Source organism: Parus major, chromosome 2, assembly GCF_001522545.3.
Source record: "Parus major isolate Abel chromosome 2, Parus_major1.1, whole genome shotgun sequence".
Taxonomy (NCBI): domain Eukaryota; kingdom Metazoa; phylum Chordata; class Aves; order Passeriformes; family Paridae; genus Parus; species Parus major.
The window spans coordinates 47,838,652-47,864,360 of NC_031769.1; the positions used below are offsets into that span (position 1 = coordinate 47,838,652).

The 25,709-nt window shown below is 40.0% G+C and overlaps 1 protein-coding gene across 16 annotated transcripts in view; it reads right to left on the reverse strand.

Annotated features, from left to right (window-relative positions):
* The window catches only part of ARPP21 (cAMP regulated phosphoprotein 21), a 141,634-nt gene that overhangs the window by 13,026 nt on the left and 102,899 nt on the right, over positions 1-25,709 (reverse strand). For all 16 annotated transcript variants that reach the window (XM_015617556.3, XM_015617557.3, XM_015617560.3 and 13 more), the window contains one exon: positions 23,768-23,894. In XM_015617556.3, the coding sequence (XP_015473042.1) occupies positions 23,768-23,894 (127 nt within the window). The remainder of the gene's footprint in view (positions 1-23,767; positions 23,895-25,709) is intronic.

A 25,709-nucleotide genomic window follows, 5' to 3' on the forward strand; every position in this document is an offset into this window, starting at 1 on the left:
CACAGTCCTCACAACAGCAGGGAAGTCCAAAATAGTGCTAAGAAACATCCAGGAATAATCCTGCTCTCAGCCCCTGCCCACCAATCCCAACAACCTTAAGGAGAGTCAACCGAGACCCATCGCCAGGCAAACAGATAATTTTGGAGAAATTTAATGCTTTTAAGGGAGATTTACTGCTTAAAGACCAAAACAGATGCAAATCTGGTATGAGCCCTTACTGGAGCCATGGACAGTTATATTGATGAGGTCTGCTGCAATTCCTCTTTAGGAGGTTTTTGAATAGCTAATGGACAACTAAAACACCTATGCCAGAACCCATTGGTGTTGACAGAAAGACTCCTTTGGCATACAACATGCTCATTGATGAAGAGCAGCTGCAATACTCCCCATATGTACCTGTGTCTATGTTTCATTGTGTTACATAAAACAGTTCATGGCCACAGAATAACTGTTATATACAATATCTATACATTTTGTTAGTAAATCCCTAAGGAACTGTGCAATGGGACAGCTAGCCACCAAAACAAAATTCAGTATGATTCAAAAAAAACACAAATACAAAACTTAGCAGGATCCAAATTTTCCATGCCAGCTGCTACCCACAGATTCACTGAATTTCAGCAGATTCATTTATTCTGGTTTGATTTTCTGGATTGAGCCCTAATAAATAAGGGCAGATCTGAGTAAAAAAACTGTTAAGCCCTGTCTATTGATCTATTTTTAACTTTGCTCTTGATATCAGCTTGTTATCTTGGCATCAGCTCTTGATACTGATGAAATACCTACAAGCAAAAGCTCAAGAGTAAAACTCCATGCCAGGTACTGCACAAACTTCAAGGAATAGCTGCAGTCCCTACAGTGAAGATGATGCTTTCCTGAAAAGACAACTGCAGGTAGACAAATAAGCACCCAAGGGCAATAATATGCCCAGAGAAAAGGAGGAGAACCACACAATACTTTTCTGGAAAGTACACCAAAATATGTGTGCTGAATGCTTGACCCCTGTTGTGAGCAGGGACTGCTCAGGCAGGCTGCTGCTCACCAGCACGGCTCTGGAGATGGATGCTCCCTGGGTTCTTGCTGCTTCTGCAAGGCTATTGTTTTTCACACAACTCCAGGTACAGGTTCCTGCCCTGCCCACATCCTCTCTGCTGGAAGAAGACTGCAGCATTCTGGTGATGCAGTTCACTGTACTGTGCTCCATTTTACTGTGGCACACTGGGGTAAACAACTGCTAGCACCGTATCACTAACAAACCCTGCTTTTTCGCCTTCACAAGCTGGGCTTTGTCTTGTGTCTCAGCCTCAGGAAGAGTTTTCATAGGCACAACATCAACTGTAAATACTGCCTGCAACAAAGACACAGCCACTGCCTGATGGCACTCTTCCTCCCCACAGCTTCTGCATACACCTACAGGTACCAAATCACAGAGCAAAAAGCCTTGAGTTTGTTTGTTTACCTACAACATAAGGACACAGCAAGTTGCGAGCCCCCAGCTCGATGCAAACAGGCGCAGGGACGATACTGAAGTCAACAGGACTTTGATGGAGCATATGTCTGCCCATATGGGTCCAACTGCAAAAAATCTCATCTTTTCCAAGTGCACCCATGCAGAATGCAATCCAAAGACTACTGGGGTTAGCAATCAACCTTAACCAGCTCTGTACCGTATCAGAAGCACTCTCCTGCAACACAGTGATTACTCCCGCCCCTATACAGCAAAGCCCCTGAGAATTTGCTTAACTTTTAAGCATATAAGGTAATTTTTTGATTTCAGAGCAATGATTTTCAGGCTTGAATACACTCCTGGACCGGGGAACTCAACCCCTTGAAGGAGAGGATCTCTAGTGGGAAAGATATGAGCACATTTATTCACACTGTATTCTTATCATTACTTTAAAAGGTTTCTGAGAAACTTGGCCAGGCAGGTAGCAATCAAATTAAGGAAAGAGATGTCCCATTCCAATAAAATTCAGTTCTACAATATATGAAACAAATTAATTTCTCAAATTCTTTCGTACAACCACTGCTTAACCCGCAAGAGAAAAAAATGGGGCAAGGTGGGACTGAGCCTGCATTTATGCATGGCCCTTGCACTTGTACATGCCCATATGAAAGAGCCATTACACCAAGCAGTAGCTGTGTACCAAGAGATGTTGGCAAACAATAAACCAAATGGCAATCAGGAATGAGTCTATGTTACTTCATTTCTGTGGCACAGATACAGGGAGCTCCTACCCATGTTTGCCTTGCAATTAATTACCAGCCCTCCTGATTTACTGGAAACACTAGTTTGCATTTCCTGTCTTTCTTGATCAGAAGTGCCTTAATCAAATTGGGTTAAGCCTTTGCTAAAGCAACTGGTATCATTGAGACCCTTCTTTCCCTTTAGCCCTTGAAGTACGAGGTAAAAGACCTATAAAGTGCCTATAAGTAGTTTCAATCAGTCTCTGTTCTGGGCATCCACTCCATATCACTGCAGAAATGTTAACACTAATTGCAATTTTGACATAAGTACAAAAGCAATACATTCAATTACTGCACTACAACTGGGATGTATCTGCTAGCTAAAGCTTTTTCTTGGGAGGTGAAGGGTGGAATCTACAGGTGTGGTCATCCCCAGTGCCCAGTTAGCTTCCCCTGTGACCAAACTGTGCATCTTGCAAAGAAGGGAATAAATGAGTAAAAGAAATAATGTCTGGAAAAGTCAAAAACATTCCCCTTTGACATTCCAAATAGAAAACTAACAATTTCCAAAACTTTTTTTATTTTTTTTTTATTTAGTATCTATAGGCCATTTTGGTTTATATTTTAGTTTGCCTTGGGTGTAGAGGATGTATGGGGTATGAGCCTCATTTCACAGGAATTTGATTTTTTTTTTGTTTCAGTTGGCCAGAATGTGCAAAATAACTTGTTCATACAGTTTTATAAACTCTTTTGCTGAATCAGGCAGCTAAATTTATAAAGCCTGCCTATCTCCACATAACAGGAAAATGTAATTTCAACTCTTGCAGAATAATATAGACATCCAAAAAAAAAAAAAAAGAAAGAAAAAGAAAAAAGAAAACATTGTGGGAGAAAACTTTCACCTTTGCCTTTTCTAACAAAGGTTTAGTGTCACTTTTGAAAACAAGAGGATTAACACCTGGACTCACAAATTCCTTGTGTAATTCACAAAAGAAATTAATAGAAATGACACTCAGCAGCAAGCTTTCCTGAACAGCTGTGCCAAGAAATCTTGGCTCACACAGAGCTGAAGAAAGAGAAAAGGAGAGGGAGGATGAAGCTGACTTTAGAAGACATCGCTTATTTTCTGCTTTGCTTTAGAAGACACCACTTATTTTCTGCTTTGCTTTCCATGTCCCTACCAAGTTGGACAACAGGCTGACAGCAGTCCTTGGGAAAGGGGCAGGCATCAGTCCCCTTGCCCCAGTCTTTGCCCCCCCATGCTAGGGACAGTCTTTCTGCAAGCTTGAGAAAGCCTGGAATCAGGCCTGTGGTCAACAGATGTCAAAATGTCCAGCCAGAACATGGTTTAATTCAGCTACATGAAAGAAAACCTCCCCTCTATGCTCTTGTTCATCCCCAGCTTTCACTGCACAGCATGTTAGCTGGAAAACTCCAGCTATTGCTGGCCCAGTGTTATCACTGCAGAAGAAGATGTTGGGTAACTCAACCAGTGCAACATCTTGAGAAGGTGGATCTGCCAAGCAACAGCATTTTATGCAGACTTGTTCTGCAAAGCCCACAGGATCAATCCTGATCCCCTTATCTCCCCTCAAGGTATCTGCCAACTGGGCAACTGTAAATGATGCAAAATTTACTTTCATTAGCAAAAAAACCCCAAAGCATAGCACAAATTTAAATGTAGGAAAGTCATCTGAATATTTGTGCTTTGTCTGCTGTGGGTCTCTCCAGGATGATGTCTGCCCTCAGAAGTGGCTGGGGCAGACCTGCCACAGCGCATTTACTATCACACAGCACACTTAATATTTTGCAACTCTAGCAAGGCTGTGTTTATAATCTTCATGGCCAAAAGTATTTGCAAAGTCTGAATTCCTGATGGATGCCAGCTAAGCAATCAGAGCGATGGAAAATGCACAATAAAGACCATAAATATGTGGAGTCTTAAACTCAGCATAAATACTGAAGATCAACCTGGGTGTATTGTCAAGGTAGATTTTAGAACCAGCAGCAGAACTTTTTCCTTGCATACATCATATATTTTGCTTTTTGCTTTCCTGGGACCTAGTAAACTCTGAGTGCATTACTTCTTTCTGTTTATTAGTTTTCTCATCTGTAAAATAACATTTTGAGGGTTGGCAAAAACCATTTTGAAATCCAGAAGTGTTGAGCGGTGTTATATATTCAATTGATAAAATCAAAGGAAAAACATCTGATCTTCAATATAATCTATAATAAGAGACCATTAAGTGCTGAATTATCTAAGAGTTATACACAGAGCTTTACAAAATTTTCAGTTATATGAAGAATGCTTCTTTGACCAAAAAAAAAGATGTCTGGATTTTGGTTTTTTCTGGCAGTGCCTGCAAGGCATAGGGCCACATTCCCAGAGCTCTAAGTCTGTCAATACTGGCAGGAAGGTGAGGAAGAGGGCATAGTAAGAGTCAGCTGCCAGATCAAAATCTTAACTACAGGTCTCTGTGAATCAGAAATTTGTCAGCGAAGCAATACAAATGGATGTTTTCAAATTAAACTGGAAGGGTTTACAGAGGCTTTACAATGCTTGCTGAAAGGCATCTGCTGGTTCCCCAGGCTAAGCTGAGGTGGGAGAGATGTTTTCTGTGGGAGAAACAGGTTTCTTAGTGGTTTGGTGGTTTTAGTTGTTTTTTTTTTTTTTTTACATAGATCAGAAGTATCCTCGATCCTTAGTTTCTCTGATCCTATGAAACAATCTATGTATGTGGGCAAAAGTATATATGAATTCCTCTATGTGCAATCACTGAATTTAATGCAGTACCATCCTCCAAGTCATCCTTAGGCTAAAATACTTGTTTCTTGCTTACGTGGTCTGGATGGGATAACTGATTTCACATACCCTTTCTGGGGCTGCTCAAAGTCAAACCACAAAGCAGCTGCCAAAAATGTCTCTTCATGTAAAATTTACAACATGCATTTCTGAAGTGGTAGCTGACGTGCCTAGCCAATCTTCTGAAAATGTTTGTGTAGCTAAAATTTTTGAAAAGAGAAAATCACAGGATCTGCAAACACATCTGCAGAACATTCTTTAGCAACTACTGCTCATTCTGAGCGCAAACCTTGAGAATAAACACCAGCTTCTGTAAAAGGACAAACGTAAGTTTTAGACTGCTCTTCATGACGAGGAACTTGATCTACCCCTAAAAAATTTCCATTGGAGACACTGCTCAGTTTTAAACAATTAGCATGTCTTCTTCACATTAAGAAACAGAGGACTACAATCTTTACATTTTAGCAAATATATCTGCTGCAAATAAATAATTTTCTAATTATAAAACTGACTACTTTATAGACCTTGTTCTCACATTTTGGAATGAGCTATTGCATCAATTAAAAAAAAAACCCACACTTTTTTTTCCCATCACAGGAGAAGCCATGGCAAATTGGTTCATAAATATTCACTGGTATTTTAGGGATGGCTGTAAAAAAGGAGATATTTTACTGACTCTTCTGGAAACAGTGCATTTAATGTCAGAGCATCACTGAGAAAGAAGAGCTGAGGAGAGTCTCTTATTGCAGTGAAGTCCTAAACCAGTCACAGGTCACACTCATAAACAGATCTACAACTATGGCAGAAGAAGAAAAATATGCTGGATGAGCTTGTGTCTGTGCAGAGTATTCAGTGATGTTGCCAGGGCCCTGCCTGGTGGGGAGGCTGAGCTGGCAGATGGGAGCAGCCCCACTCTGCAGCCTGGGGCAGGCACAGGGCGGGCAGGCAGTGTGGGCACAGCTGGTCCTTGCCCAGGTGAGTGGCTCTGGCTGCTGAGGCACAACTGTCCCACTCCCCAGCCCGTGCCTGAGCCAGGGCACTGCAGCACAGCTCTGAGTACTCATGCTGTTCATGCTCTCAGCTGCTTTCTAGGAATCAGGGGAAGCACTCCCAGATGAAGGCATTAATTCTGCCTTAGGCATAAATAACTACTCATGACCTCCCTGCTACACTATCCTTGATTTCTCAGGTAGGATGACTCGCCTGCAAGTGCTTTCTGGATTTCACAAGGCTTTTTATTTTGAATCCACACAATTGATTAATTTGGTGGGTATTCTGCATAGATACCAAATAAAATCTATGAGGCAAGGAGGCTCCTCCTCCCCATCTCCAACTCTATGGCTCATGACTGCCATGTAGCTGCTCTTCCTGCTACACAGCAGAGTAGTAGAGGAAATGAGCTACAAAAACAAAGCTGCCCCAGCCACATGAACTTCTTAGAAGAATGAAAATTAACAAATAGAAAGCAAATTGCAAGTGTTCTTAGAGCTAATTGCTAATAAAAAGTAATAATTACAACTATAAAGCATGTACCATAAAAATGTTCTGCTTTACAGAGTTTCCATGTAAAAATATATTAATAATAAAAAAAACCCCAGGGCTGCTCAAATTTGTTTGATAAAATAAGTTATGATGCATTACAATTTACACAAATAAAAGAGTTCAGAATAGTACCAAGACTATAAAGCATAACATATTGTTCTGGCAAGTGATAAAACTGCTCACAGTGACAGCTGTGATTTATGGAAGCAATTCAAATGCACTTTGAAAGTATATTAGCTTCGCCTCTGCCCACAAAGGGCGCATATTAGCAGGGTAGGCCACACTGAAGATAAATTACATACCAGCAAGAAGTGAAGGCAATTGGCAACATCAGATGCCCAAAGGCCCTGAGATACTGTGATAATGTCATTTTCATGATAACACCTCACATGCAATGGCATCTGAGCACCAAAAGAAACACATCAAAGCTGTATTTTTGTTGGCTCTTTGGCAGATAATGTTACAATGGTGAGGGTGGTTGGGACTTCCAGGCTAAAGCTGACATATAAAGCATTTACAAATTGGCTCTGGAACAGAGTGTGGCACAGAAGGTCACAAATTAGATGCCATCTCTTAGGTGGAAGCCGGCAAATAACTGCCTCCAGTTTGTAGGCACTGAAGCAAGCTGCAGGCTGTGGACCTACAGCACACCTTCTGCATGGCTTCAGCACGCTGGGCAAAGGGACCCATGGGCTGCTGTGGTATAGCTCTGCTAACAACCAGAGTGGGATGGGGACATTGCAGTCACCACCTGCAACACCCCTTCCGTGAGGGAATCAAGTCGCTGGGCACACTTGTTCCCTGACCACACCAGTTCAATCTCACAGAAAAAGCCACGCTCTTCCCATGGCTCAGAGCAGCACTGGAAAAGGAGCACAGAAAAAGCATGACAAAAAAGTCTTAACCCACAGCAGGGTTTTACTGATGTAAAGCCCTGAAAAATTATTTTAAGACACTTTGGGCTAAATTCTGCCCTCTGACGTTCTAGCATAGATGAGGACTGACTTCAGAGTCAACCTGTACTTCAGGGGGTGTCCTTTGAAGAGCACACATCCCTGGGCAGTGCTATGGAGAGCCACATGCCAGGCTTTTCTCATATTACTAGGCAAAGTTTAATAAATTCTATCTGCCTCCAATTATTACAGTCCTCCCATTCTGACACACTAGTAAGCACATCTTTGTGTCCTGAATTAATGACTAGGCCAAAGCAGTGGCATCTCGCCACGGATCAAAAGTTTATTAGCAGTTATACTGCAATGAGCTCTTCTGCAAAAAATAAAGCACATTTAACAAAGGCTTTCTGTCTGGTGGGAATTTTTAACTTATTTAATCCAAGACACTCCCTTGGGAAGTGATAATGAATATCTATCCTATTTCTGTGATAACCATTAGTGTATAACCTGAGGACCTCAGGCATATGGCACACTCACAGAATGAGACTGTGAGTAACTTTTTAGTGGAAGTTGGCCATTTCTGGAGTTTATGCCAACAAATGTCTGAGAATTGTGTTTCTGTACAGGCTGTGGGTGAAAATTGACCCACAGTGACACTGTACCTGAAATGGCACAAAACACCTACACACGGATTGATATTTTAAAAGCAAATGAGCTAAATGCTTTCTCTACAGATGGGGGCTTGGAGAAAATGCAAAAGTGATAAAACTAATTTTCCTGAAACATACAGGAAAGAAAAGCTTGGTACCTCTTTGAACCTGCCCCTCGCCTGTAGCTCTAATCTAATAGAAGAAAAAACATTTTTTCTTAAATTGAAATTTTGGGTAGTGCAGATACTACAGCACATTTCAGGCTATCACTTCCATTTATTTACAGCTCTGCAGCACCATGCTTCTGTAGAAACATTTGCAGGAATTGAACTGATTGTGTGTTAAGTCTTAGTCTTAATAGCTTTTTCATTGCTTGCTAATGGAAATATGGATTCAACATTATTTTAAACTTAATGCAGCATAGAAGAATTAGTTTCATACAGTGTAATTATGCTTGTTTTTCTACAGCACTTCAAAGAAATACAAGGCATAAATAGATTACTTCAAGCAAGGGAGAGGAATGAGAGCATTTTTGTTTCTTCAACAACTTGGATATAGAAAATGTAATAAGGAATGTTCTCCCCCCCCCTCCTCTTATTTTTATGGTCTATACCTTTTTGGATTCATGTTTTTATGGTCTATACCTTTCAGATTCATGTTTTTCACTTTAAATAAAGGAATGTTTGCAGCATTACTCAAATTCTACCTTACCAAACGACCAGAAATATTCTGATAAACTTTACTTCTGAGCAGGGGAGGGACACTCCCCCTCTACTGCAAATTGGGTAGGAGGCAGCAGTCATTGCTATAGCCTGTTGTCTTTATTTAGAAGAAACAGCAATACCCCTCCCTGTGCCATCCCCTGCTTGTGACTTGCTGTCCTGAAGCAATGAAATAACCCTCACAGCATTCCAGTACTCATAGTAAAAGTGACCAGAAAATGTTTATTTATACTCCTCCCACATACTCTGACCCAGAAAACATTAACTTTATCCCCTGTTCCCTGAAGATTTCACTCTTAAATATGTTCCAAATCTACTTTCTTCCCAAAAACCCATTTCTATGTTGCAGTCTTTGAAATGTCTTTCAGGACATTTCCCTGGAAGGATAACTTCTCTGTATGGGCACAGATGTTATTTTGTCTAAAGAGCCAAATCTACTGGAAACCTATTGCTCCATCTCCAACTCCTCTGACAGCTTCCCAGCCTCTTTGGCCACAGCAGCTAGCCAAGCTGCTGCAGCTGCAGTTCATTTTTCTTCCAAAGGGAGAGCAGGAATGGTGTCCTGGGCCTCCGAGATCTCATTACAGAACAAAACCCAGCGTCTTTTAACAGTGTGATGGACTTATGATTTCATTATTCTCTTCGCAAGGAAAGATTCCACAAAAAGCACCATCAAAAGGAAAGGTGAGAATGCCATCTCTGAAACTTGCTGAGATATACTGTGCCCACCACCCCCTTCACTTTTACTAGGTATTCAATAATATCCTAGCCATGGCTTTACTTGTGGGCTCAGTAACACAAACAACACAAAAAACCAGAAGTGCTCCATACACGTCAGGTTCCTTAGGTCTCCAAGGAAAACAGCAGCAGGATTCCCAGACCTAAGACAGTGGTTCTGGAAAGCTGTCATTAAAGGTAAATACAGTACAAAAGCTGAGAGTATTTTGCTGCATACTTTTACAGCCTAATAACTATAAAGCATCTTTTTGCAGTGTTGTCCTTCAAATGTAAGAAGAACTTCCCACTATGTTATGTTCAATTTTTCAGTTTCTGTTATGTCAATATTACAATCTTTTGTAACAAGAAGACAAAAGCTTCTTCATCTTCTTGGAATCAATATTACTTCTCAGGCAAGGGAACTGGTGTCTCTTTGCTAAGGCTCTATTTTAACATACTGCCAAAATACAAATACAATTCTAACTCAGTAGATAATAATCTGCTTTTCAAGACCAAAGGTTAAAGTAACCAGGATGAAGAACCTACACATATCTCAGTATGCAGCACCATTCTTTCCCAACTCTGCAAGCAAATAAGAATTCTGATGGTGCAGGATGGTCTGTGCAGATGCACCTGTCCAAATGTCAGTTCACACCAGCAGAAGGTTAAAGTCCAAAGTAAAGAGAAATCTTATACTCCCCAAGATTCCCTTCACGCCAGCCCCTCTCTTCCACAGCGTGATCACAGCAGTTTCACTACTGAAGGACACTTCAGCAAAGAACTGCATTATTCTTAAAGCTAAGGATACATGAACTGTAAGAAAAAGCTTGGTAAATAAATCTGCAGCAAACCACACACAATGACAACTGTACAGAGACAAACAGATCCCTTAAATGAAAATCAAGCATTGAAAACTGGAAGAAATTTGTCATTGCCTGGCTATAGCTGCATTCTCTTTAGAGGTCATATTTCCAGCTTTCAAAAACAGGAATATAGGTCGATGCATTTGTGTCTGAATGGCCTCAGAGAGCACCAGGGAGCAAGGTTAAATATTCAGAAATCAGAAAAAAGGCAATGCAAAAGTAGTCCCTACAACCTTAATTCCAGTGACATAGGCGTATACCAATGAGATGCAGAATTTAATTACCTCATAATCATATATACTACAACAGAATTCGCCCTACAAATCGCTGAAGAATTGGAATGAATGTGAAAGATGCCTCAGCAGAATTTCTAATCTTTACATTTCCTATGTTACAAACCACAGGAGGACTTCAAAATGGTTTTCAGCATGACAGCTTATAAAGACTTCACCTCAGCCCTTACACAGGTCTAGACATTCAAGAGCACAGATGGATTGGTAAACATTGCTTAGCAATTTTCTCCAGATGGATCCTTTGTGAGCTGTGGGGAAAATCCTGTGAGAAGTAGGCTGAGTAGGCAAAGTGAATTTCAAAAGATTAAGCCTCGATGAAATCTGCATCTGCTTTTGCTGGGACTCTTCAAAAGGGCAGTCATCTTGTCAAATGTTAACCTCCTGCCCTGGGGAGAACTGGTGCTGGAAGCCACAAGTTTTCTTTCCTCCTTATTTAACCACATGGGGGAGAACAGATGTACCTAAGTGCATTCTCCTCATACTCAGAAGGGACACATGTAGGGCTTTTGTGAATTATATAAAGAGCTTTGTTTGGAAAAAACAGATGGACAAAAGGCAGATTGAAGAAAAAAAAAATTGGAAAAAAACCTCCACACAAACTTATCTTGGGGTCATCACAAAGCATTCATATTAAAGGTGTTAAAAAAATAATCAGCTGCTGGCCAGTTGGGATCCAAGTTGGGATTCACTGTTCCTAAGGAAAAAGTCACTCAGTTCTGCCTAGGAAGACCCCACATTCACTCAACAGATGACAGCTCTTGGGCCCAACACAATTCTTCCCAAGGACACCAGCAGTCTACAGGTTGTGTGTTTCTAGTGGGACAGATACAGTGAGTTGTAGGAATTACAGATATTCAGATAAACTGGATGTTAAATAGACAGATTCAGCATCTTAATTCTGTCCTTCTTTAGACACTAGAAAGCAACAGAAAATGCTTGAATAGTAAACATTCAACTAATATACTAAATCCTGAAACAGTGCTTTTACTATCTTCATTGTGCATCAAGACTAAGGGAGTTTCCTAAGCAATTCACAGGCATTTTTAGAATATTAATCTGAAGTTATACCTAGTTTCAAAACCACCAGGAATACATGACACATGACCTTTACCTAAGGAATTGAACAACAATTCTGATGATGGCTTTTCCTCATTTACAGCACAACCCAATTATGAAGCTACACGCATGACCTCACCTAACTGTTGGGACTTCTGAGATGCATTCCAGCAAGTTAGTTCTTCTGATTCTTGAAAGGAAGGCAACTCTTTCAAATTAAGCAGGTGTATTTCTGAGGGATGATTCCTGTCATGGACACCCAAACTTTCCCCGCTTTTCCACATCCAGAAAGTTTCCACCTTCCCTATAGATTCTCGAATCATTACGCTCTGTGTACCTTACCTTAAACAAAGCATAGCTGGGAGTTCTTTGACTTTTAGGTATTAAAGAGTAACTCTAATTCCCATATTGCTAAATAAGAAGATGAATGACATATTCTTGCATCCACTAAAGGAAAATCAATCACCTTGCATGGCAGATCCATCAATACCCACCCCTGCTCCATGACCAGCACAATGTGCAGTGGAAAGTCCTACCTCTCAGCATCACAGAGCTCTCACAACACAAAACAGACATAAATCAAGTGAAAACACATTTACAGTTAACAAAACTTACTGAAATTTTCAGATTAGTACAGTATAGCATAAAAACTAGGCTACTACTTGTTTCATCTCCAGATCAAACATCTCCAGACCTAAAGCTTTTGAAAGCACTGTGACAAAGCTGCTTTAAAACAGACAATCAACAGAAGTTTTTTGACATTTACTTTTGTGCTTAGTGAGCTCAGCATGCTTAGAGCTCCCTAAGTAACTAGTGATATACTTGCACACCACAACACAATGAAAAGAAGATGAAAGAAAAGGTGTGAGGCCACTTCAGGGGAAATCATTAGAAAGATTTTGGTTTATCAGACCATTTTCTGTGCCATTGTTCACCTTCTTGGCATGCAGCAGCCACCAAAAGTATATCAAAAGTTTAAGAAACCTACAAGAAATAAGAATTTCAGGATTTGTTTTCAAAGCCAATGTTGCAATCGTTCAGCAAATCACCCTGCTGGGATTGCTTCAAAGAAATACAACTGCTTTGCTAACTGGAGACTCAGGCTGTTCCCCCATTCTCTCACTTTTGACTTGATGGATGTCCCGAGTCTATTTACCTACAGGAAGAATCTCAGGAAAGAGTCCTTGCTGATTAATTACGGCCTACTTGGAATCAAAATTTTATTAGTCATTTAGAAATAACTCTCTAAGACAAATTGTTTTTCCATGTGCCCGCACCTGGTTCTCCAATAAATCATACCTTTCTATATAAATACACATTGGGCCACATTACAGCAGAAATGGCAGCCTAATGCATTCCAAATACCACTCTAAACTTATGCAATGTAGTAATCAGGACCAAGTAGATTGAGCAGATGGAAGCTGAACTGTTCCTTCGCATCAGTCAGAAAACTGATTTAAGACCACATATAGCCAGAGCAAAAATCTTAATAAAAATTGATTAGCTTTGTACATCTATATTCTTACTTATAATGGAACAAATAAATACATCAAAAGAGGGAAAAAGTGTGTGTGTGGGGGGAGGGGGGGGGGAAGGTACAAATGTTAGCTCCATAACTTTTATTCCATACCTTCTTCAGTTCCATAACTTTTGAGATATCATGTCAGCCTTTGTAGCCATTTGCTTAATCTCAAATTTCCATAGAAGAAACAATGACTGTATGGGCAACTGCACATTACATTTATTTAAATTTTATAAAATAAAAAAAATCTTCAGTTTAGTTTGTAAACACTCCACAGCACACTACAAACATCTAGACAAAATGGGTAAAAGTAGGTGAGTCTTTATCACTGTGAAGTGTCCACCTTGGAAGTATAAATGTGGCTCTCTCCAGACATACATTATCTCCATGTGTGCAGACTCAGTAATGTCCTACAAACCCACTGCCATTGCTAGCTGTGTTTTCTAGGAACAAATTACTTATATTTCCCTATATTGCAAAGACTTCTGGGAAACAGAAATGAGCAATTCAAAGAAAAAGCAGAATAATATTTGCTTTATTATATTTAGGAATGCTTTCTTCCTGAACAGAAACTGACATAACAAACTCACGGCTTCCCATTTTTATCGAGTTAGCCTGGGGCTTGAACAGCTCCTGCCTATTGCTCTAGTGGAGCAGTATGCTGAGGCATGGTTCTGCACTAAAAAGATACAGCTCTTTTCATTCCTGCATTTATATATTTTCTCTCACATCCTCTGCCTCTCCTTATCAGAGTACCCTGTGCACTGCTCCATGATATGAACTGATGACCCATTCAGATATGCTTCACTGATCCTTTCACTGACCAGTTTGCACTGAGTTGGCTGCAAAGTCCCAAGGTGAAGCGAGGTTAACAACGCTGCTTTGGGATCTGCATGGCACACATGGGAGCTGTAAGGAATGGCAGTGGGGCACTGAGGGGAAAGGCTGAAATCCTGTGAAGTCCCTGTGGGCAAGAGAGAAGCTCAGGATGAAGCAGCTCTCAGTTGTATCCTTAGTCTCCTCAGCAGCACGTCATAGTGGAACAGGAACTTTGTACGATGGACACACTGAAAATTTTGTGGAAGGCAGTACTGACACTATGGTGCCCTTCATGAAGAGCAGGAAATTATTTGGCAGATGTTAATACATCCATGCACCTCAGACATCACCTTCTCCCTCTGTAAAACAGGGCCTCCCATCAGTGGCCCTGTGTGAGTTATAGCTGAGAGAGCACAAGAGAATTTTCCTATGTCAACATTGCAATATAAATCATCTAGCGATAGTTTGGGTACAAAATCCGCTTTGTAAAACCCAGCTCCACTCTTTTGTGTGCAAATCACAATCAAATTCATACTTTCCTGGAACAAAGAACATCAGGAAACCTAATTCAAATTTCTTATTCTTGCATTAGATGATAATTCTATTTCACCAAATTACTTTTGCCTTGCGATGTAGCTGCATTTATAATTATTTATTGCCCAGCTCAAGGTTAAGTGAAGGAACAGCTTCACTGAGATTCTGTATAAGCCCTTATTTTTCACAATGTGCTACAGAAGATTAATTGCTTTCTATTTCTCCAATTGAGAGAGAATTAAAATTGCCATTTGATACAAACTATTAATCCAGCAATCATTTTCAAGTAGCACATTGCTTCTTATAATTTAATACATTTCCTCTCTCTTTCTTATTCTATAAAGTAGTACTTGGGAACCTTAAAAATTCTATTTGTGGAGGTTCCTTTGTAGGACCTGTAAAAATCCAGTCTTTTGCACTCCTGCAGACTCAGTACCTGATGAAAGGTAGCTCTCAACAAAAAGAAAGCTGGAAATGCAGCACTGTTGAGCAGATGCTATTCAAGATGTTCTGTTTTACCAGCATGCTACTTGGAAGCCCTGAGGACAGTGCTGAAGCACATAATAAATTGTTTTGATAACACAGACTGACAAAAAGAGCAAGGATAATGTATATAGAGCCTAAATATCTGCTTGCTTAGAAATGGCTGCTTTTTTTTTTTTTCTTTATCTTGTTTTTCCTTTAGCAATGCCACACACCCAAGGACCTTCAGAAAGAGATTATTTACAACAAGGAAAAGACTACGGTTATTTATAGGCAAAGTCCACTACTGATGTCTCATGATCGTTATGGGTTTTCATTGTATAAGCAAATCTAAGGAACACTGAGAATGAAGACAATAAGAAATTCAAACAGTTGCAAATTCACAAATTATTCCTGACACTAACATTTAGGAAAACATACTTAGGGATCCTACATGTACAATGCCAAAAATACATTTCCTGTTTTCAGCACTCAGAGGGAGCTTTGGATGCAGATCCTTTTACAGGTGTGAATGAATAAACAGCTGCCACAGTAAAAGCTTTTTCTTTCTTTTTCAGATTTACCTAAGCTAAGAAACACTTTTTAGAGGTGGAAAATAGCCCTGAACTGGATGGCCACCACGGTAGTTGCCTTAACATTCTGTTGGCCTTGGATGCAAGGTCTCTGCTTGGTCTGAGAAGTGAAAAAGAAAATTTCTTCATATATATATATATATATATATATATATATATATATATATATATATATATATATATATATATTTATTTATTTCTTAGCAAAGAGGTGTTTTAAGACTAGCTATAGCTCCTTGGTATGACTACAGCACAAAAATCGTTACTGCACAGGTTGGCTTCTTTTCCTTTCCTTGTCCTTAAGCATTTACATGACAGTAATCATATCACTATTTGTAATCAAAACCTCACATTTGTAACCAATACACTAGGATCCTGGGAACTGCATTGAAAGTAGAAGTTAAATATGTAAAAACTTCAGAATGAAAATCTGTGTTGAGGTACTTCTAATCTCAGCTCTTTCCAGAGAAACTGGGGTAAAAGCTTATCTAACTTCCCATTACTCGTTACATTACTTGTTGTATTACTCATTGCATTATTCGTTGTATTACTTAGGGATTCAAACTCCTAAGAAAGGGCACTGTGGAACAGGGAGCTGCAGTTCAACATATTGAATATTGTTGCTTGTTTGTGTCTCTATCCTGAAAATAACATTCCTGATTGGGTCATAGTCATGTCTTGCCACCAACACATAAACAGAGGCAGAAATAGCAGCTCTATTTGTCAATTCTGGAGTGAATTAGCATAAAATGACTTGCATTTACAGCTAAGTCTTAAGATTGGCAACCAAGGCCAAATAAAGAAACACCTCCTTCCTTCCTCAATCTACATCCTATCAGGCAGGAAAGAACCCTCACCAGGGTCTGCAGCAAGAAAACCTGTGTTTATCCTTATCATTCATAATGACAAATGCCAGAGATACCCACTGGAAGTGAAACCTCAGCAGGGGCTATGTATTACTAGTAATAACAGAAATAATCAAGCTGTTGTTAGAACCAGACACTCAGACAGCAAATTCAATTTTTTTTATTTTCTGTTCAATACCAGTGACAGCTACCAGCCCTCATGCATTACAATTAGCTCATGCTTCAGGAATGCTTTCTGCTCTGGTGCATAATGAGTGAGCTGCAACAGAGAGCAGGACCTGGGGAAGAGGTGAAGAACTATTTGGAGGGGTATCACATATCCTTGCCAGTTGCTAAGGAAACCAGCTGCTTTCTTTGGGAAGACTCAAAGGCTGCCTCCTTCACATACCCACGCTATCAGCATTATTTCACTTGCAAACAAACAAAGGAGAACTTTCAACAATTGCTCACTTGCTATATAAATTCATACATTCTATATAACTACCGTTTGTGAGCCAAAATAAAAATATCCCTGCAATTGCAGAGGGATGATGTTCTTGTAGGTAGTTTAGGAAAACAATAAGAGACAAAGTGACAAAGGCTGAACAAAATTCAGGTAAAGACACTGGGACTTCATAAAGTATCAGGACTGGTTAGCAGAGCACTGCTTCAGATACTGCAACATCATTCTTGAGTTCCTCTGCCCTAACACTGAACCCATGCTGTGGGCCCTTCCTCCAGCATACTCACACACGATTCTTCTACTGCATCCCAATCTAAAAATGTATCCTGTTTTATGGAGTTTTACAACTGCAAAGTGTGCTTTGATTCTTAAACCCTCAATCAATAGCAACTGTGAGGCAAAAGCTCTCCCTGCTCCTCCTTCCCGCAGTGCAGATCTCTGGTGTATGTTCAGAATATTTTTGCATTATTAGCTGAGACCCAAAAGTCCTCTACTTCTGCATCCTGTTGCATGCTTTCATCTGCAGAATAGCTACAGAGAAATGAGCCCTAAAGTCTACAGACCTACTCTGTGAAGCAGAGCTGGAGATGGCCTCTGCCCCTCCAGAAATGTTTTCTACCATTTCTGTCAATGATAGGGTTCCGCTAGTTCTACCAATGGTATCAGAATGGTATCAGAAAGGGAAAAAAAATTAAAATAATGAAATCTGCCTTTACTCTCAAGGACTAGAATAGAAATCATATAAACCTCTCAGTTATTCAGTGCTGTAAAAGTGGGAAGAAGTGGGAGCGCTGCACATTGATTTAACACAGAACTAGCAATGGAGATGATGTATGACTCTCTTTGGCAAAGAAAAGACAGAAACACAAAGATTCTTTGTAGACAATGTTGAATACCTTAGTGTGTTACCTTCATTTTTGAAGGTGGCCTTCTATAATTTTTACAGAGGCTATTTTGAAGTTCTATCTACTGTACAATGCTGTTAGAAATCCTCCCTCTCTGTTGTTCCTGTACAGTAACTAAAAAGAGACTAACACATTCTCTAGAACAAAATTTAAAAATTTGTATTTTACTCTGAAACTCTAGAAATGCTGTCAGAAATGGCTTAAATTCTAATTAGTATTAGAGAAGTTGAATACAATTTGTGAAACCTTGAAAAAAACCCCAGAAATAAGTGCCTGCCTTAAGACTATTTTAGCTGCTGAACCTACCAGTGTTCTCTTCCCTCAATATTTGCTCTCTCCTGGTGTGAATGCTGAATAATTAAACAAGTTATTTGAGGAAGAACAAAGCTTTTTGACAAGAGTGATTTCACCTTTTAATTTTCAGAGTCAGGTATGCTGTAAGAAGTGTGATGGTATTAATTCTGCTGTTAATTTAAATTACAGATATTCTGTAAAGTTGAATGCTGGTTCAGTACTGGTGCAGCGCTATGGCATAATGTCAGGAAGACAAAAGGATTTAGTGTTTTTAAGACTAGAAGTTGAAAAAAAAAATTTAGCTGCAGTCCTGACTTTCAGGAAGCTTCTCAAAAAGTCTTGAATTAACTATTCAGTCACAGCATCCTCCTCAGGCAGAGGGAAGAATGAAATCCAGAGCACAAAACTTCAGGTAGCATGGGCTGAGACATCCTGTCTAAATGGAAGCGTGCTTGTAGGTAAAGCTCTAAGCTTCTGGACAATTTAAACATAAAATACTTGAACAGAAACTAATAATATCATTGTGGATCACTTCAAGATCAGAGTTTTGAACTTAGTCCAATTGAAATTTCTGCAAACTCCTTCTTGAGCCGATCCTACTATTTCAAAAAATTATTTTACATTTCAAAGCCTTCCATCAGTATTAATGAGCATAGCATTACACTTAAGTATCCAGAACAGTAGGGCCCTGTCCCTCCCATTCCTGTCAAGCCTCTGTGAAAATGAGATGCACTGCCCTTGCAATGCTTTTTAGCAGCAGTATCTGCTGAAAAAAACAGCACTGAACACAGATGGACACCTTCCATACAAATCTGTTTCAATAGTGCAGTAAGCAATTACTGTTAGAGAAATAGTTTCTTCAGATAATTAGATACTTAAAAATTGAAGTTGTTTATGTTTATATAAGCAGAGAAATTATAGACAGAATTATGCAAACAAATCCATCATGGACCATGAGCTCCTGTCAGGTTGCTAATGAAGGTAGAAAGCAGCAATCTTTCTTTATAAGGTTCTCTAATGACCATGATAACAAAACAATTTTTTTTTAGTACTGCACATTTCCCTTCCCCCATTTTTTTTCCCACTAAGTATCAGTTTATAGTGACAAATGCTTTCAGAAGACAAAGAGGAAGAAAGAGGCTTGAAGTTAACACTCTTCAATTATGCTGACACTGAAATGATTAAATTAAGCAAAAATTCAGTATTTCATTGTCTATTTGATTCCTACCTAAACAAATTTATGGACTCTGTTAAAGTACATTTTGTCTTAACTTATAATTTGTTTCAGAGATGTATTAAAGAGACAATCTCCTACTTAACTGGAAGCTGCAAAGGCGTATAATACTGTTCTCCTTAAGAAACCTTTTCTTCAAGACAAACACTCACTGTTTACAGAAGACCCATGAATACTGATTAAGAAGGGACTGTACATTCAGACTATGTAAATACATACTTTCCTCACAAAAGAACTTTCTTTTCCTACTCTACACAAACAAATATATTGCTTTTAGAAAAAAAATAGAGAGATTTCCTATGCTCTCTGAGGCTTCTTATGATATCTGGGCCCTGAAATAGGTTGTAATGGCGTTATTTGTTGACTCCTGAATGTATGAGAAATCCTAAAATCATTACATTAATTGCCAGGATTACAGAACAACAAATTATGTCAAATAGCCTCTTATTTTTTCTGGAAATAATATAGTGTAAACTTTTGGCAGGAAAACTTACTATCAAAATACTATAGATCTTAGCTTTAATCTCCTCAAAAGATTATTTCATTGCTGATGCAAAACACTCCACAGACTTTTACCTTACAACTGCATGATAAATCAAGCTAACAGCCTCTTAGAATTAGGCCCAAGCAAGAAGATAAATATTATTTTATCCATAAAATTTCTGTTGCGCTCTGAAATTATCCGGAACACGAGGCAAACATACAACAATGAGCCAAAGAAGAAAAAAAATAATTTGTTGCAGCTTGTTCATTTGTGAACAGCAATAAGAACAGTTGCGCATCCAAAGATAATACTTATGTATTTATCCTGCTCATACTTATGAAGCACTTCAGAGATGAAAAATCCTCTAAGTGCTGAGCATTTGCTAAAATGGAAGAAAATAGAGACACAGATAGAAAATAACACATTGCTGTCTTCTTCTATCATGAGAAAATAGAAATAATTACTGATTTATCAGCAATACATCTCTATTTTTCTACTCAGACAGTAACTAGGATAAGTCTATCAAAATAGAGATAATTACTGAAGAATGAAATACTGATGATGTTAGATATGTAATTCACAGAGTACTGCTAGATGAAAATACAGAAATAATATTATCTCCCAGGCACTTCACAGTGTCACCTGTTACAGAGTGCAGAAATAGATAACAGCAACATACCCAAACAGTTTGAAAAATGAGCACCTTGTTTTTGAGAATACCTGCCTAAACACACCATAAGAATCCACCCATGACGTCCTTCATATGCCATGGTGTGACAGACACCAGCTCAACCCTGGCCCCACCCAGTGGCAACACTGAAAAGATTTGCACTGAGCAGCTCTGAACACAAAAATGGTGCAGAAAAAGCATAATGAAGAAGAGCAACAATGGCATGAGTGAAACGGAAGTATTTCTGTTTACAGTGATACCACATTTTGGCTTGAACAGCAATGAACGTAATTCAAGTGGCAGACATTTGTACAAAAATCGTCATGGAGGACACTGTTTGTTCTAGGCTTCTGCCAGAAATGGGTCACTTAGGTTCTCACATAAGCCAGCATGTATGCAAATAAAAATAAATAAGGTAAATAAACACACAAAATGTTTTCAGCCTTCTCTCCAAATGATTTATTGCTGCCAGAGCTCTAATCTAATTTTAGGTGAGCTCATCCTTTTTTCTGCCCTGGAACCATTTTAAGTCAATACTGCTCTCCTTCCAAAGCCACGAGAGAGTACAGGCTCCCTCAGCCACCACAGATGCTGTGCAGACATTTTACTTTGGCTGTCTGCTGTAAAAGACATCAATATCGCTTCATCCAGAAGAGACCTTTTCTAACAAAAATGAAAACAAATTGCCAATATTGGATCAAACTTTGACCTCTGCATCCCAAAGTAGGGGAAATAAGATCTGAACTCCTTGTTGTTGCTTTGAGAGTTTCCAAAAGTTCCTGCAGGCAGGAAAACTTAATTTTAATGAAATATTTCCTGAGCTGCCAGGCTGAGGTTGCCTCTTGCTCACCCTGCCGTAGGAGCCAGCCGGCAGGTCCAGGCAGCCAGCCAGGCTCCCACGGGCCTGTCTGCAGCTGTCCTCTCGCCAAAGCAGCAGCAAGTGATGCGAGGTCTTTGGGGAAACCATTTCAGAAATCATCTTCTCATCTGCCTCCTTCCCATCTGTTCACCCTTCCCGTCCTCAGCACTCCCGTACTACACTCTGTTTCACTATTTTCCATCGTAACTTCTTCTTCGGGCCCCTTGTTATCTCTGGCTCCTCATGCTCTGATCTGAAGCTAAGTCTGTGTGGGAAGGACAGCAGTAATCTGAAACACTTGTTTGTTCATTGCTATTTTCTGGTAATACACAGCTATTTGTTTCCCAAATACCAAGAGATGCAGTGGAACATAAATCTGAACGATTCTTATACCACCTCCAAGACAAGACCTGTAGGGAACTACAGTCTGCTTCCTGTCACACTTACCACACGCTGGGACCGTGACTAGGGGAGAGAGGATGTATCAGAGGCCAAACGGATGAACCAGCTTGCAAAATTGTTCTCAGACATGTCTCGAGATCTGAGAATAGCTAAACACTTAAAATCATCGCCACAGCAGGGAGTCTAAACTGTAGGCACAATGTTTTCATTTTTAAACAAGAGATAAAAATAATGCTTCCAACAGAGCAGGCAGCTGAAAGAGTGAATTGCAGGGAAAGACTGATGCGCTAGAGATTTTACACAAACTCCTTGACTCATGTTTTCCAAACATGTAAGGAAAACGATGCAGTAAACACTGAAACAAAATTAGCATTTGCATCTATGCATTGTCTGCACTCACACATAACAGCTCCTGTGCTACAATATATATCTTTAAAACTAGGATTTTCACACAGCTGTATCTTCTCTAGAAGATCACTCATACTTCAGACCACCTCTTGTGCGTATCACTTACCATTAATCTCCACTAGGCTATAGATGTAGCATTAAATGGATAAATACGGTTTTATAATAACACAGTAGATCCAGATAATGTCATCTAAGTTGATTTGCACTTTGTTTCAAGGATCCACTATACAGAGATAATAAATATGGTACCAGACTGTCAAGCAGGAGAAGCTAGAAGAGACAGATGACCTTTGTGCAATACTTCACCCTCTTCTCTCTCAGGAATGTACAATATGAAGGTATGAAAGCAGACACAGTCAGTCACCACTGACACCGACCAAAATGTCACCAATTTTATTAGAACACAGAACAGCATAAAAAAAAGTAATGAATTGCTTAGTTATAGCTGTGTTTGCTGTGCCTTTGTCTCCCTGAGCGCCTGAGAGAGTGGAACAAAATTGCCAGCAGTCACATTACGGAGATAGGTTGACAAGCTGGATGACCCCATATGTCTTGTTCACATCTCGTGTCTGGGCTCTTGACTTGCATCTTAAATGACTTTCATATCAAGGCTTTTGCAGGGAACCTGCTTTGCCATTCTAAAGGGTTTCTGCCAAACTGAGATCGAATGATGAATGCTTTGTTCTACCTGGCACGTCTGGAAAAACAAAACCCACCCCTCTGCCTCCTCCCCCTACGCCTGGAGTAGCTTTTTTGAGACACCCTATGAGGGAAGGCGTGCACTAAAGAAACAGACAGAAAATAAATAAAAAAAATAAATAAATAAAAATAAATCTCAAACACCAGAATTGTTTATTCCCTTGAAACGCGACAACTCCTTGCCAACCACAATTCCTGCTCTCTCCCAACACGCAGCATCCCAGCTCTCCCTCCTCTGCCCCTCTTACTCTGGAGTCAATCAGGAGTGGCATGACACAGCAGGAAAAGAGACCGGTTCACTGTGAGACCTGCTACTCACTCTCTTACAGTGTAACGGCCCCCCTTCCAGCCGCACGGCGCTGCGGGCGGCCGCTCCCGACGGCCACCAAACACACAGCCTTGCTGCTCCCCAGCCCGGGGACAGCACCAGGTGCTGGAGCACAACCGGCCCCTTCCGCAGCCCTGCAGACCTGTCCACCACGCAGGGTGATACGAACACTCGAGGAGTTTCCGTGATGGAGGGCAGCCACGGTGCTTGGCTTGAACGTGCAGGGTGACTGCTCACGCCAGCTGCCTCTCAGCTCTCTCTGTGCCCAGCCACTTGGAGCATGGACACTGAGGACACAGCAGCACGGCATGCAGGACGGCAGGGATGCAGCATGCAACCCCTGCTCTTCCATCGCTTGGGATGTACAAGCGAAAGGTTTCTCAATTTGTAATTTTCACCGTATTTTCAAACAGAGCAGCAACCGGCTTTCTCCTCTGCTGCTCAATCAGAGCACAAGCAACAGGTTTCACCTGCAAGGGCACTGCGAGCAGCTGAAGGAACGAGTACCAGATGTACATACCTGCTTGCTGGGCAGTCTGGGGGATCTGTTGACTCCGCTGTGCGTTGTACTGAACTGAGGCAATGGGTCTGTACTGCTGAGTTGTTGAGGTAGGGTACTGACCAGATGGGTAGTAATACACTGGCATCTGCAAAGAAAGAGAACAGTAAACTCAGGAGATCAAAGATTCATAAAATGGAACAAAGCAGCGGGGGGAGCAGGAGTTCAAGTCAAGCATATTAGTGGTAACAGCAATCAAGAGAAGAGGTTTGCCTCCTGTCTCTCAAGAGTTGCTGCTTGCTTTCAGCTGTGCTAGGAAAAGGGCTATCAGCGCTCACATTTACTTTCAGATACTTTAAGAAATAGGAAAAAAAATTAATTGAAAGAGAAAAAAAACATCTAGGATTCATAAAAAGCTACATGTATATACCAAAGAAAAAATATCACAATAACATTTTATCACAGTAAAATATCAAAAGCTGCAGAAAAATGGCTGCAAACAACACCTTCTGTATCAACATAACACATACAGACTGCATGTTGAACCACTAAAGGAGCTCTGGAGAAAATGGTCCAGTCAAAGCAAGGAGTGGCCTGGAGTACAAATATGTAGAAACAAGGTGAAGAGCAACGTGGAGTGTGTGCACTTGTAAGGAAATTATCAGATTGATGCTTCTGTTTAACAGGTACAACCCTCCTTACATGAACATTTCCCTCTAAAGCCTTTCTTTCTCTTGGTGTGAAAACAATTACAGCTCAAAAAACAATCATAACTGTTTTCTTGCAGGAACTGAGTGTAGGCATCAGCTCTGCTAGATGTGCTTCTTTTTTTCCTATTATTATTGTCATTATAGAGAAGTGTGTACTACATCTCCTTATCAGACAGGTGAACATGAAATTTTGAGGGTGACTGGAGCAAAAGATTTTTCCTATACATGCCACACCACTGTTACTGAGACATTTGAGCTAAACAGTTTTCAACTGACCCTTCACAAGTTCAAAGCACTCAAAATTTTTCATTTTCAGCTGTCAGGGATACTGTAGGCATCTGATAGAGTTTGGCAATGTATGGTATGAACAGACTGCAAGAGACACAGGCTTGGGAGAACATTGCTTCTCTCACAACTTCTGCCACAGCTGTCAGCATTTCTTAATAAATCATACAATTTTTTTCTCACTTTGTGCATGGCATTTATCCTACGTAGACATATGCACAGTCAGACCAAATGCTTTTATTTTTTTCATGCAAAAACAAGATTTTTGCCACTTTCATTTGCATGGAAGAAAAATTCCTGATACGGATCATTCAACCTGATCACCCATAAAGTTGGCAGGGACAGAGACAAGACTGCTAGGACAGTAGTTAGAATTTCCTTGAAAAATTTCCAGTCTCAGATGAGGAAAAAAAAAAATAAAAATGGCACAGACACAAAAGACTAGGCAAGAATAGGCCATGGATTGCTACTTGGGCAAGTAGAAGCCTACTGAATGTGTAACTGTGGTGAGAGAAGAATTAGGATTAACAAAGCTGGACTGGGTGATGTTGGTGAAGTTAATCCTACAGATCGACTGACAGTCAACAGCATCTGTCAATCAAGAGTCTGAACCCATTCATTCTTCAAGGTCTATTAATTTTTCTTTTCAAGCAATTGACTTTTTTCCCCATCTCTCTGCTTGTATAAGCCTGATTCAAAAAAGTATGAGAAAAACAAGGTTTTGACTGGAAAATGTTGCAAGCCTCCAGATAATACCAAGTGACACCTAATGGCTACAGCCTGCCCTCAAGCCATTTGTTTTGTGACTAATGTAAAAAAAAAAACCCAAACAGCAAAATGCCTTTGTAGAATGGACACCACCACTAAGAATTTGTTTCTCTGCAAAGAAAAGCCACAAGGAATAGGATAGTGGACCCACATGTTTAAAAGCATGCTTTAAAGCAGTAGAAACTATGGATCAGGAAAGT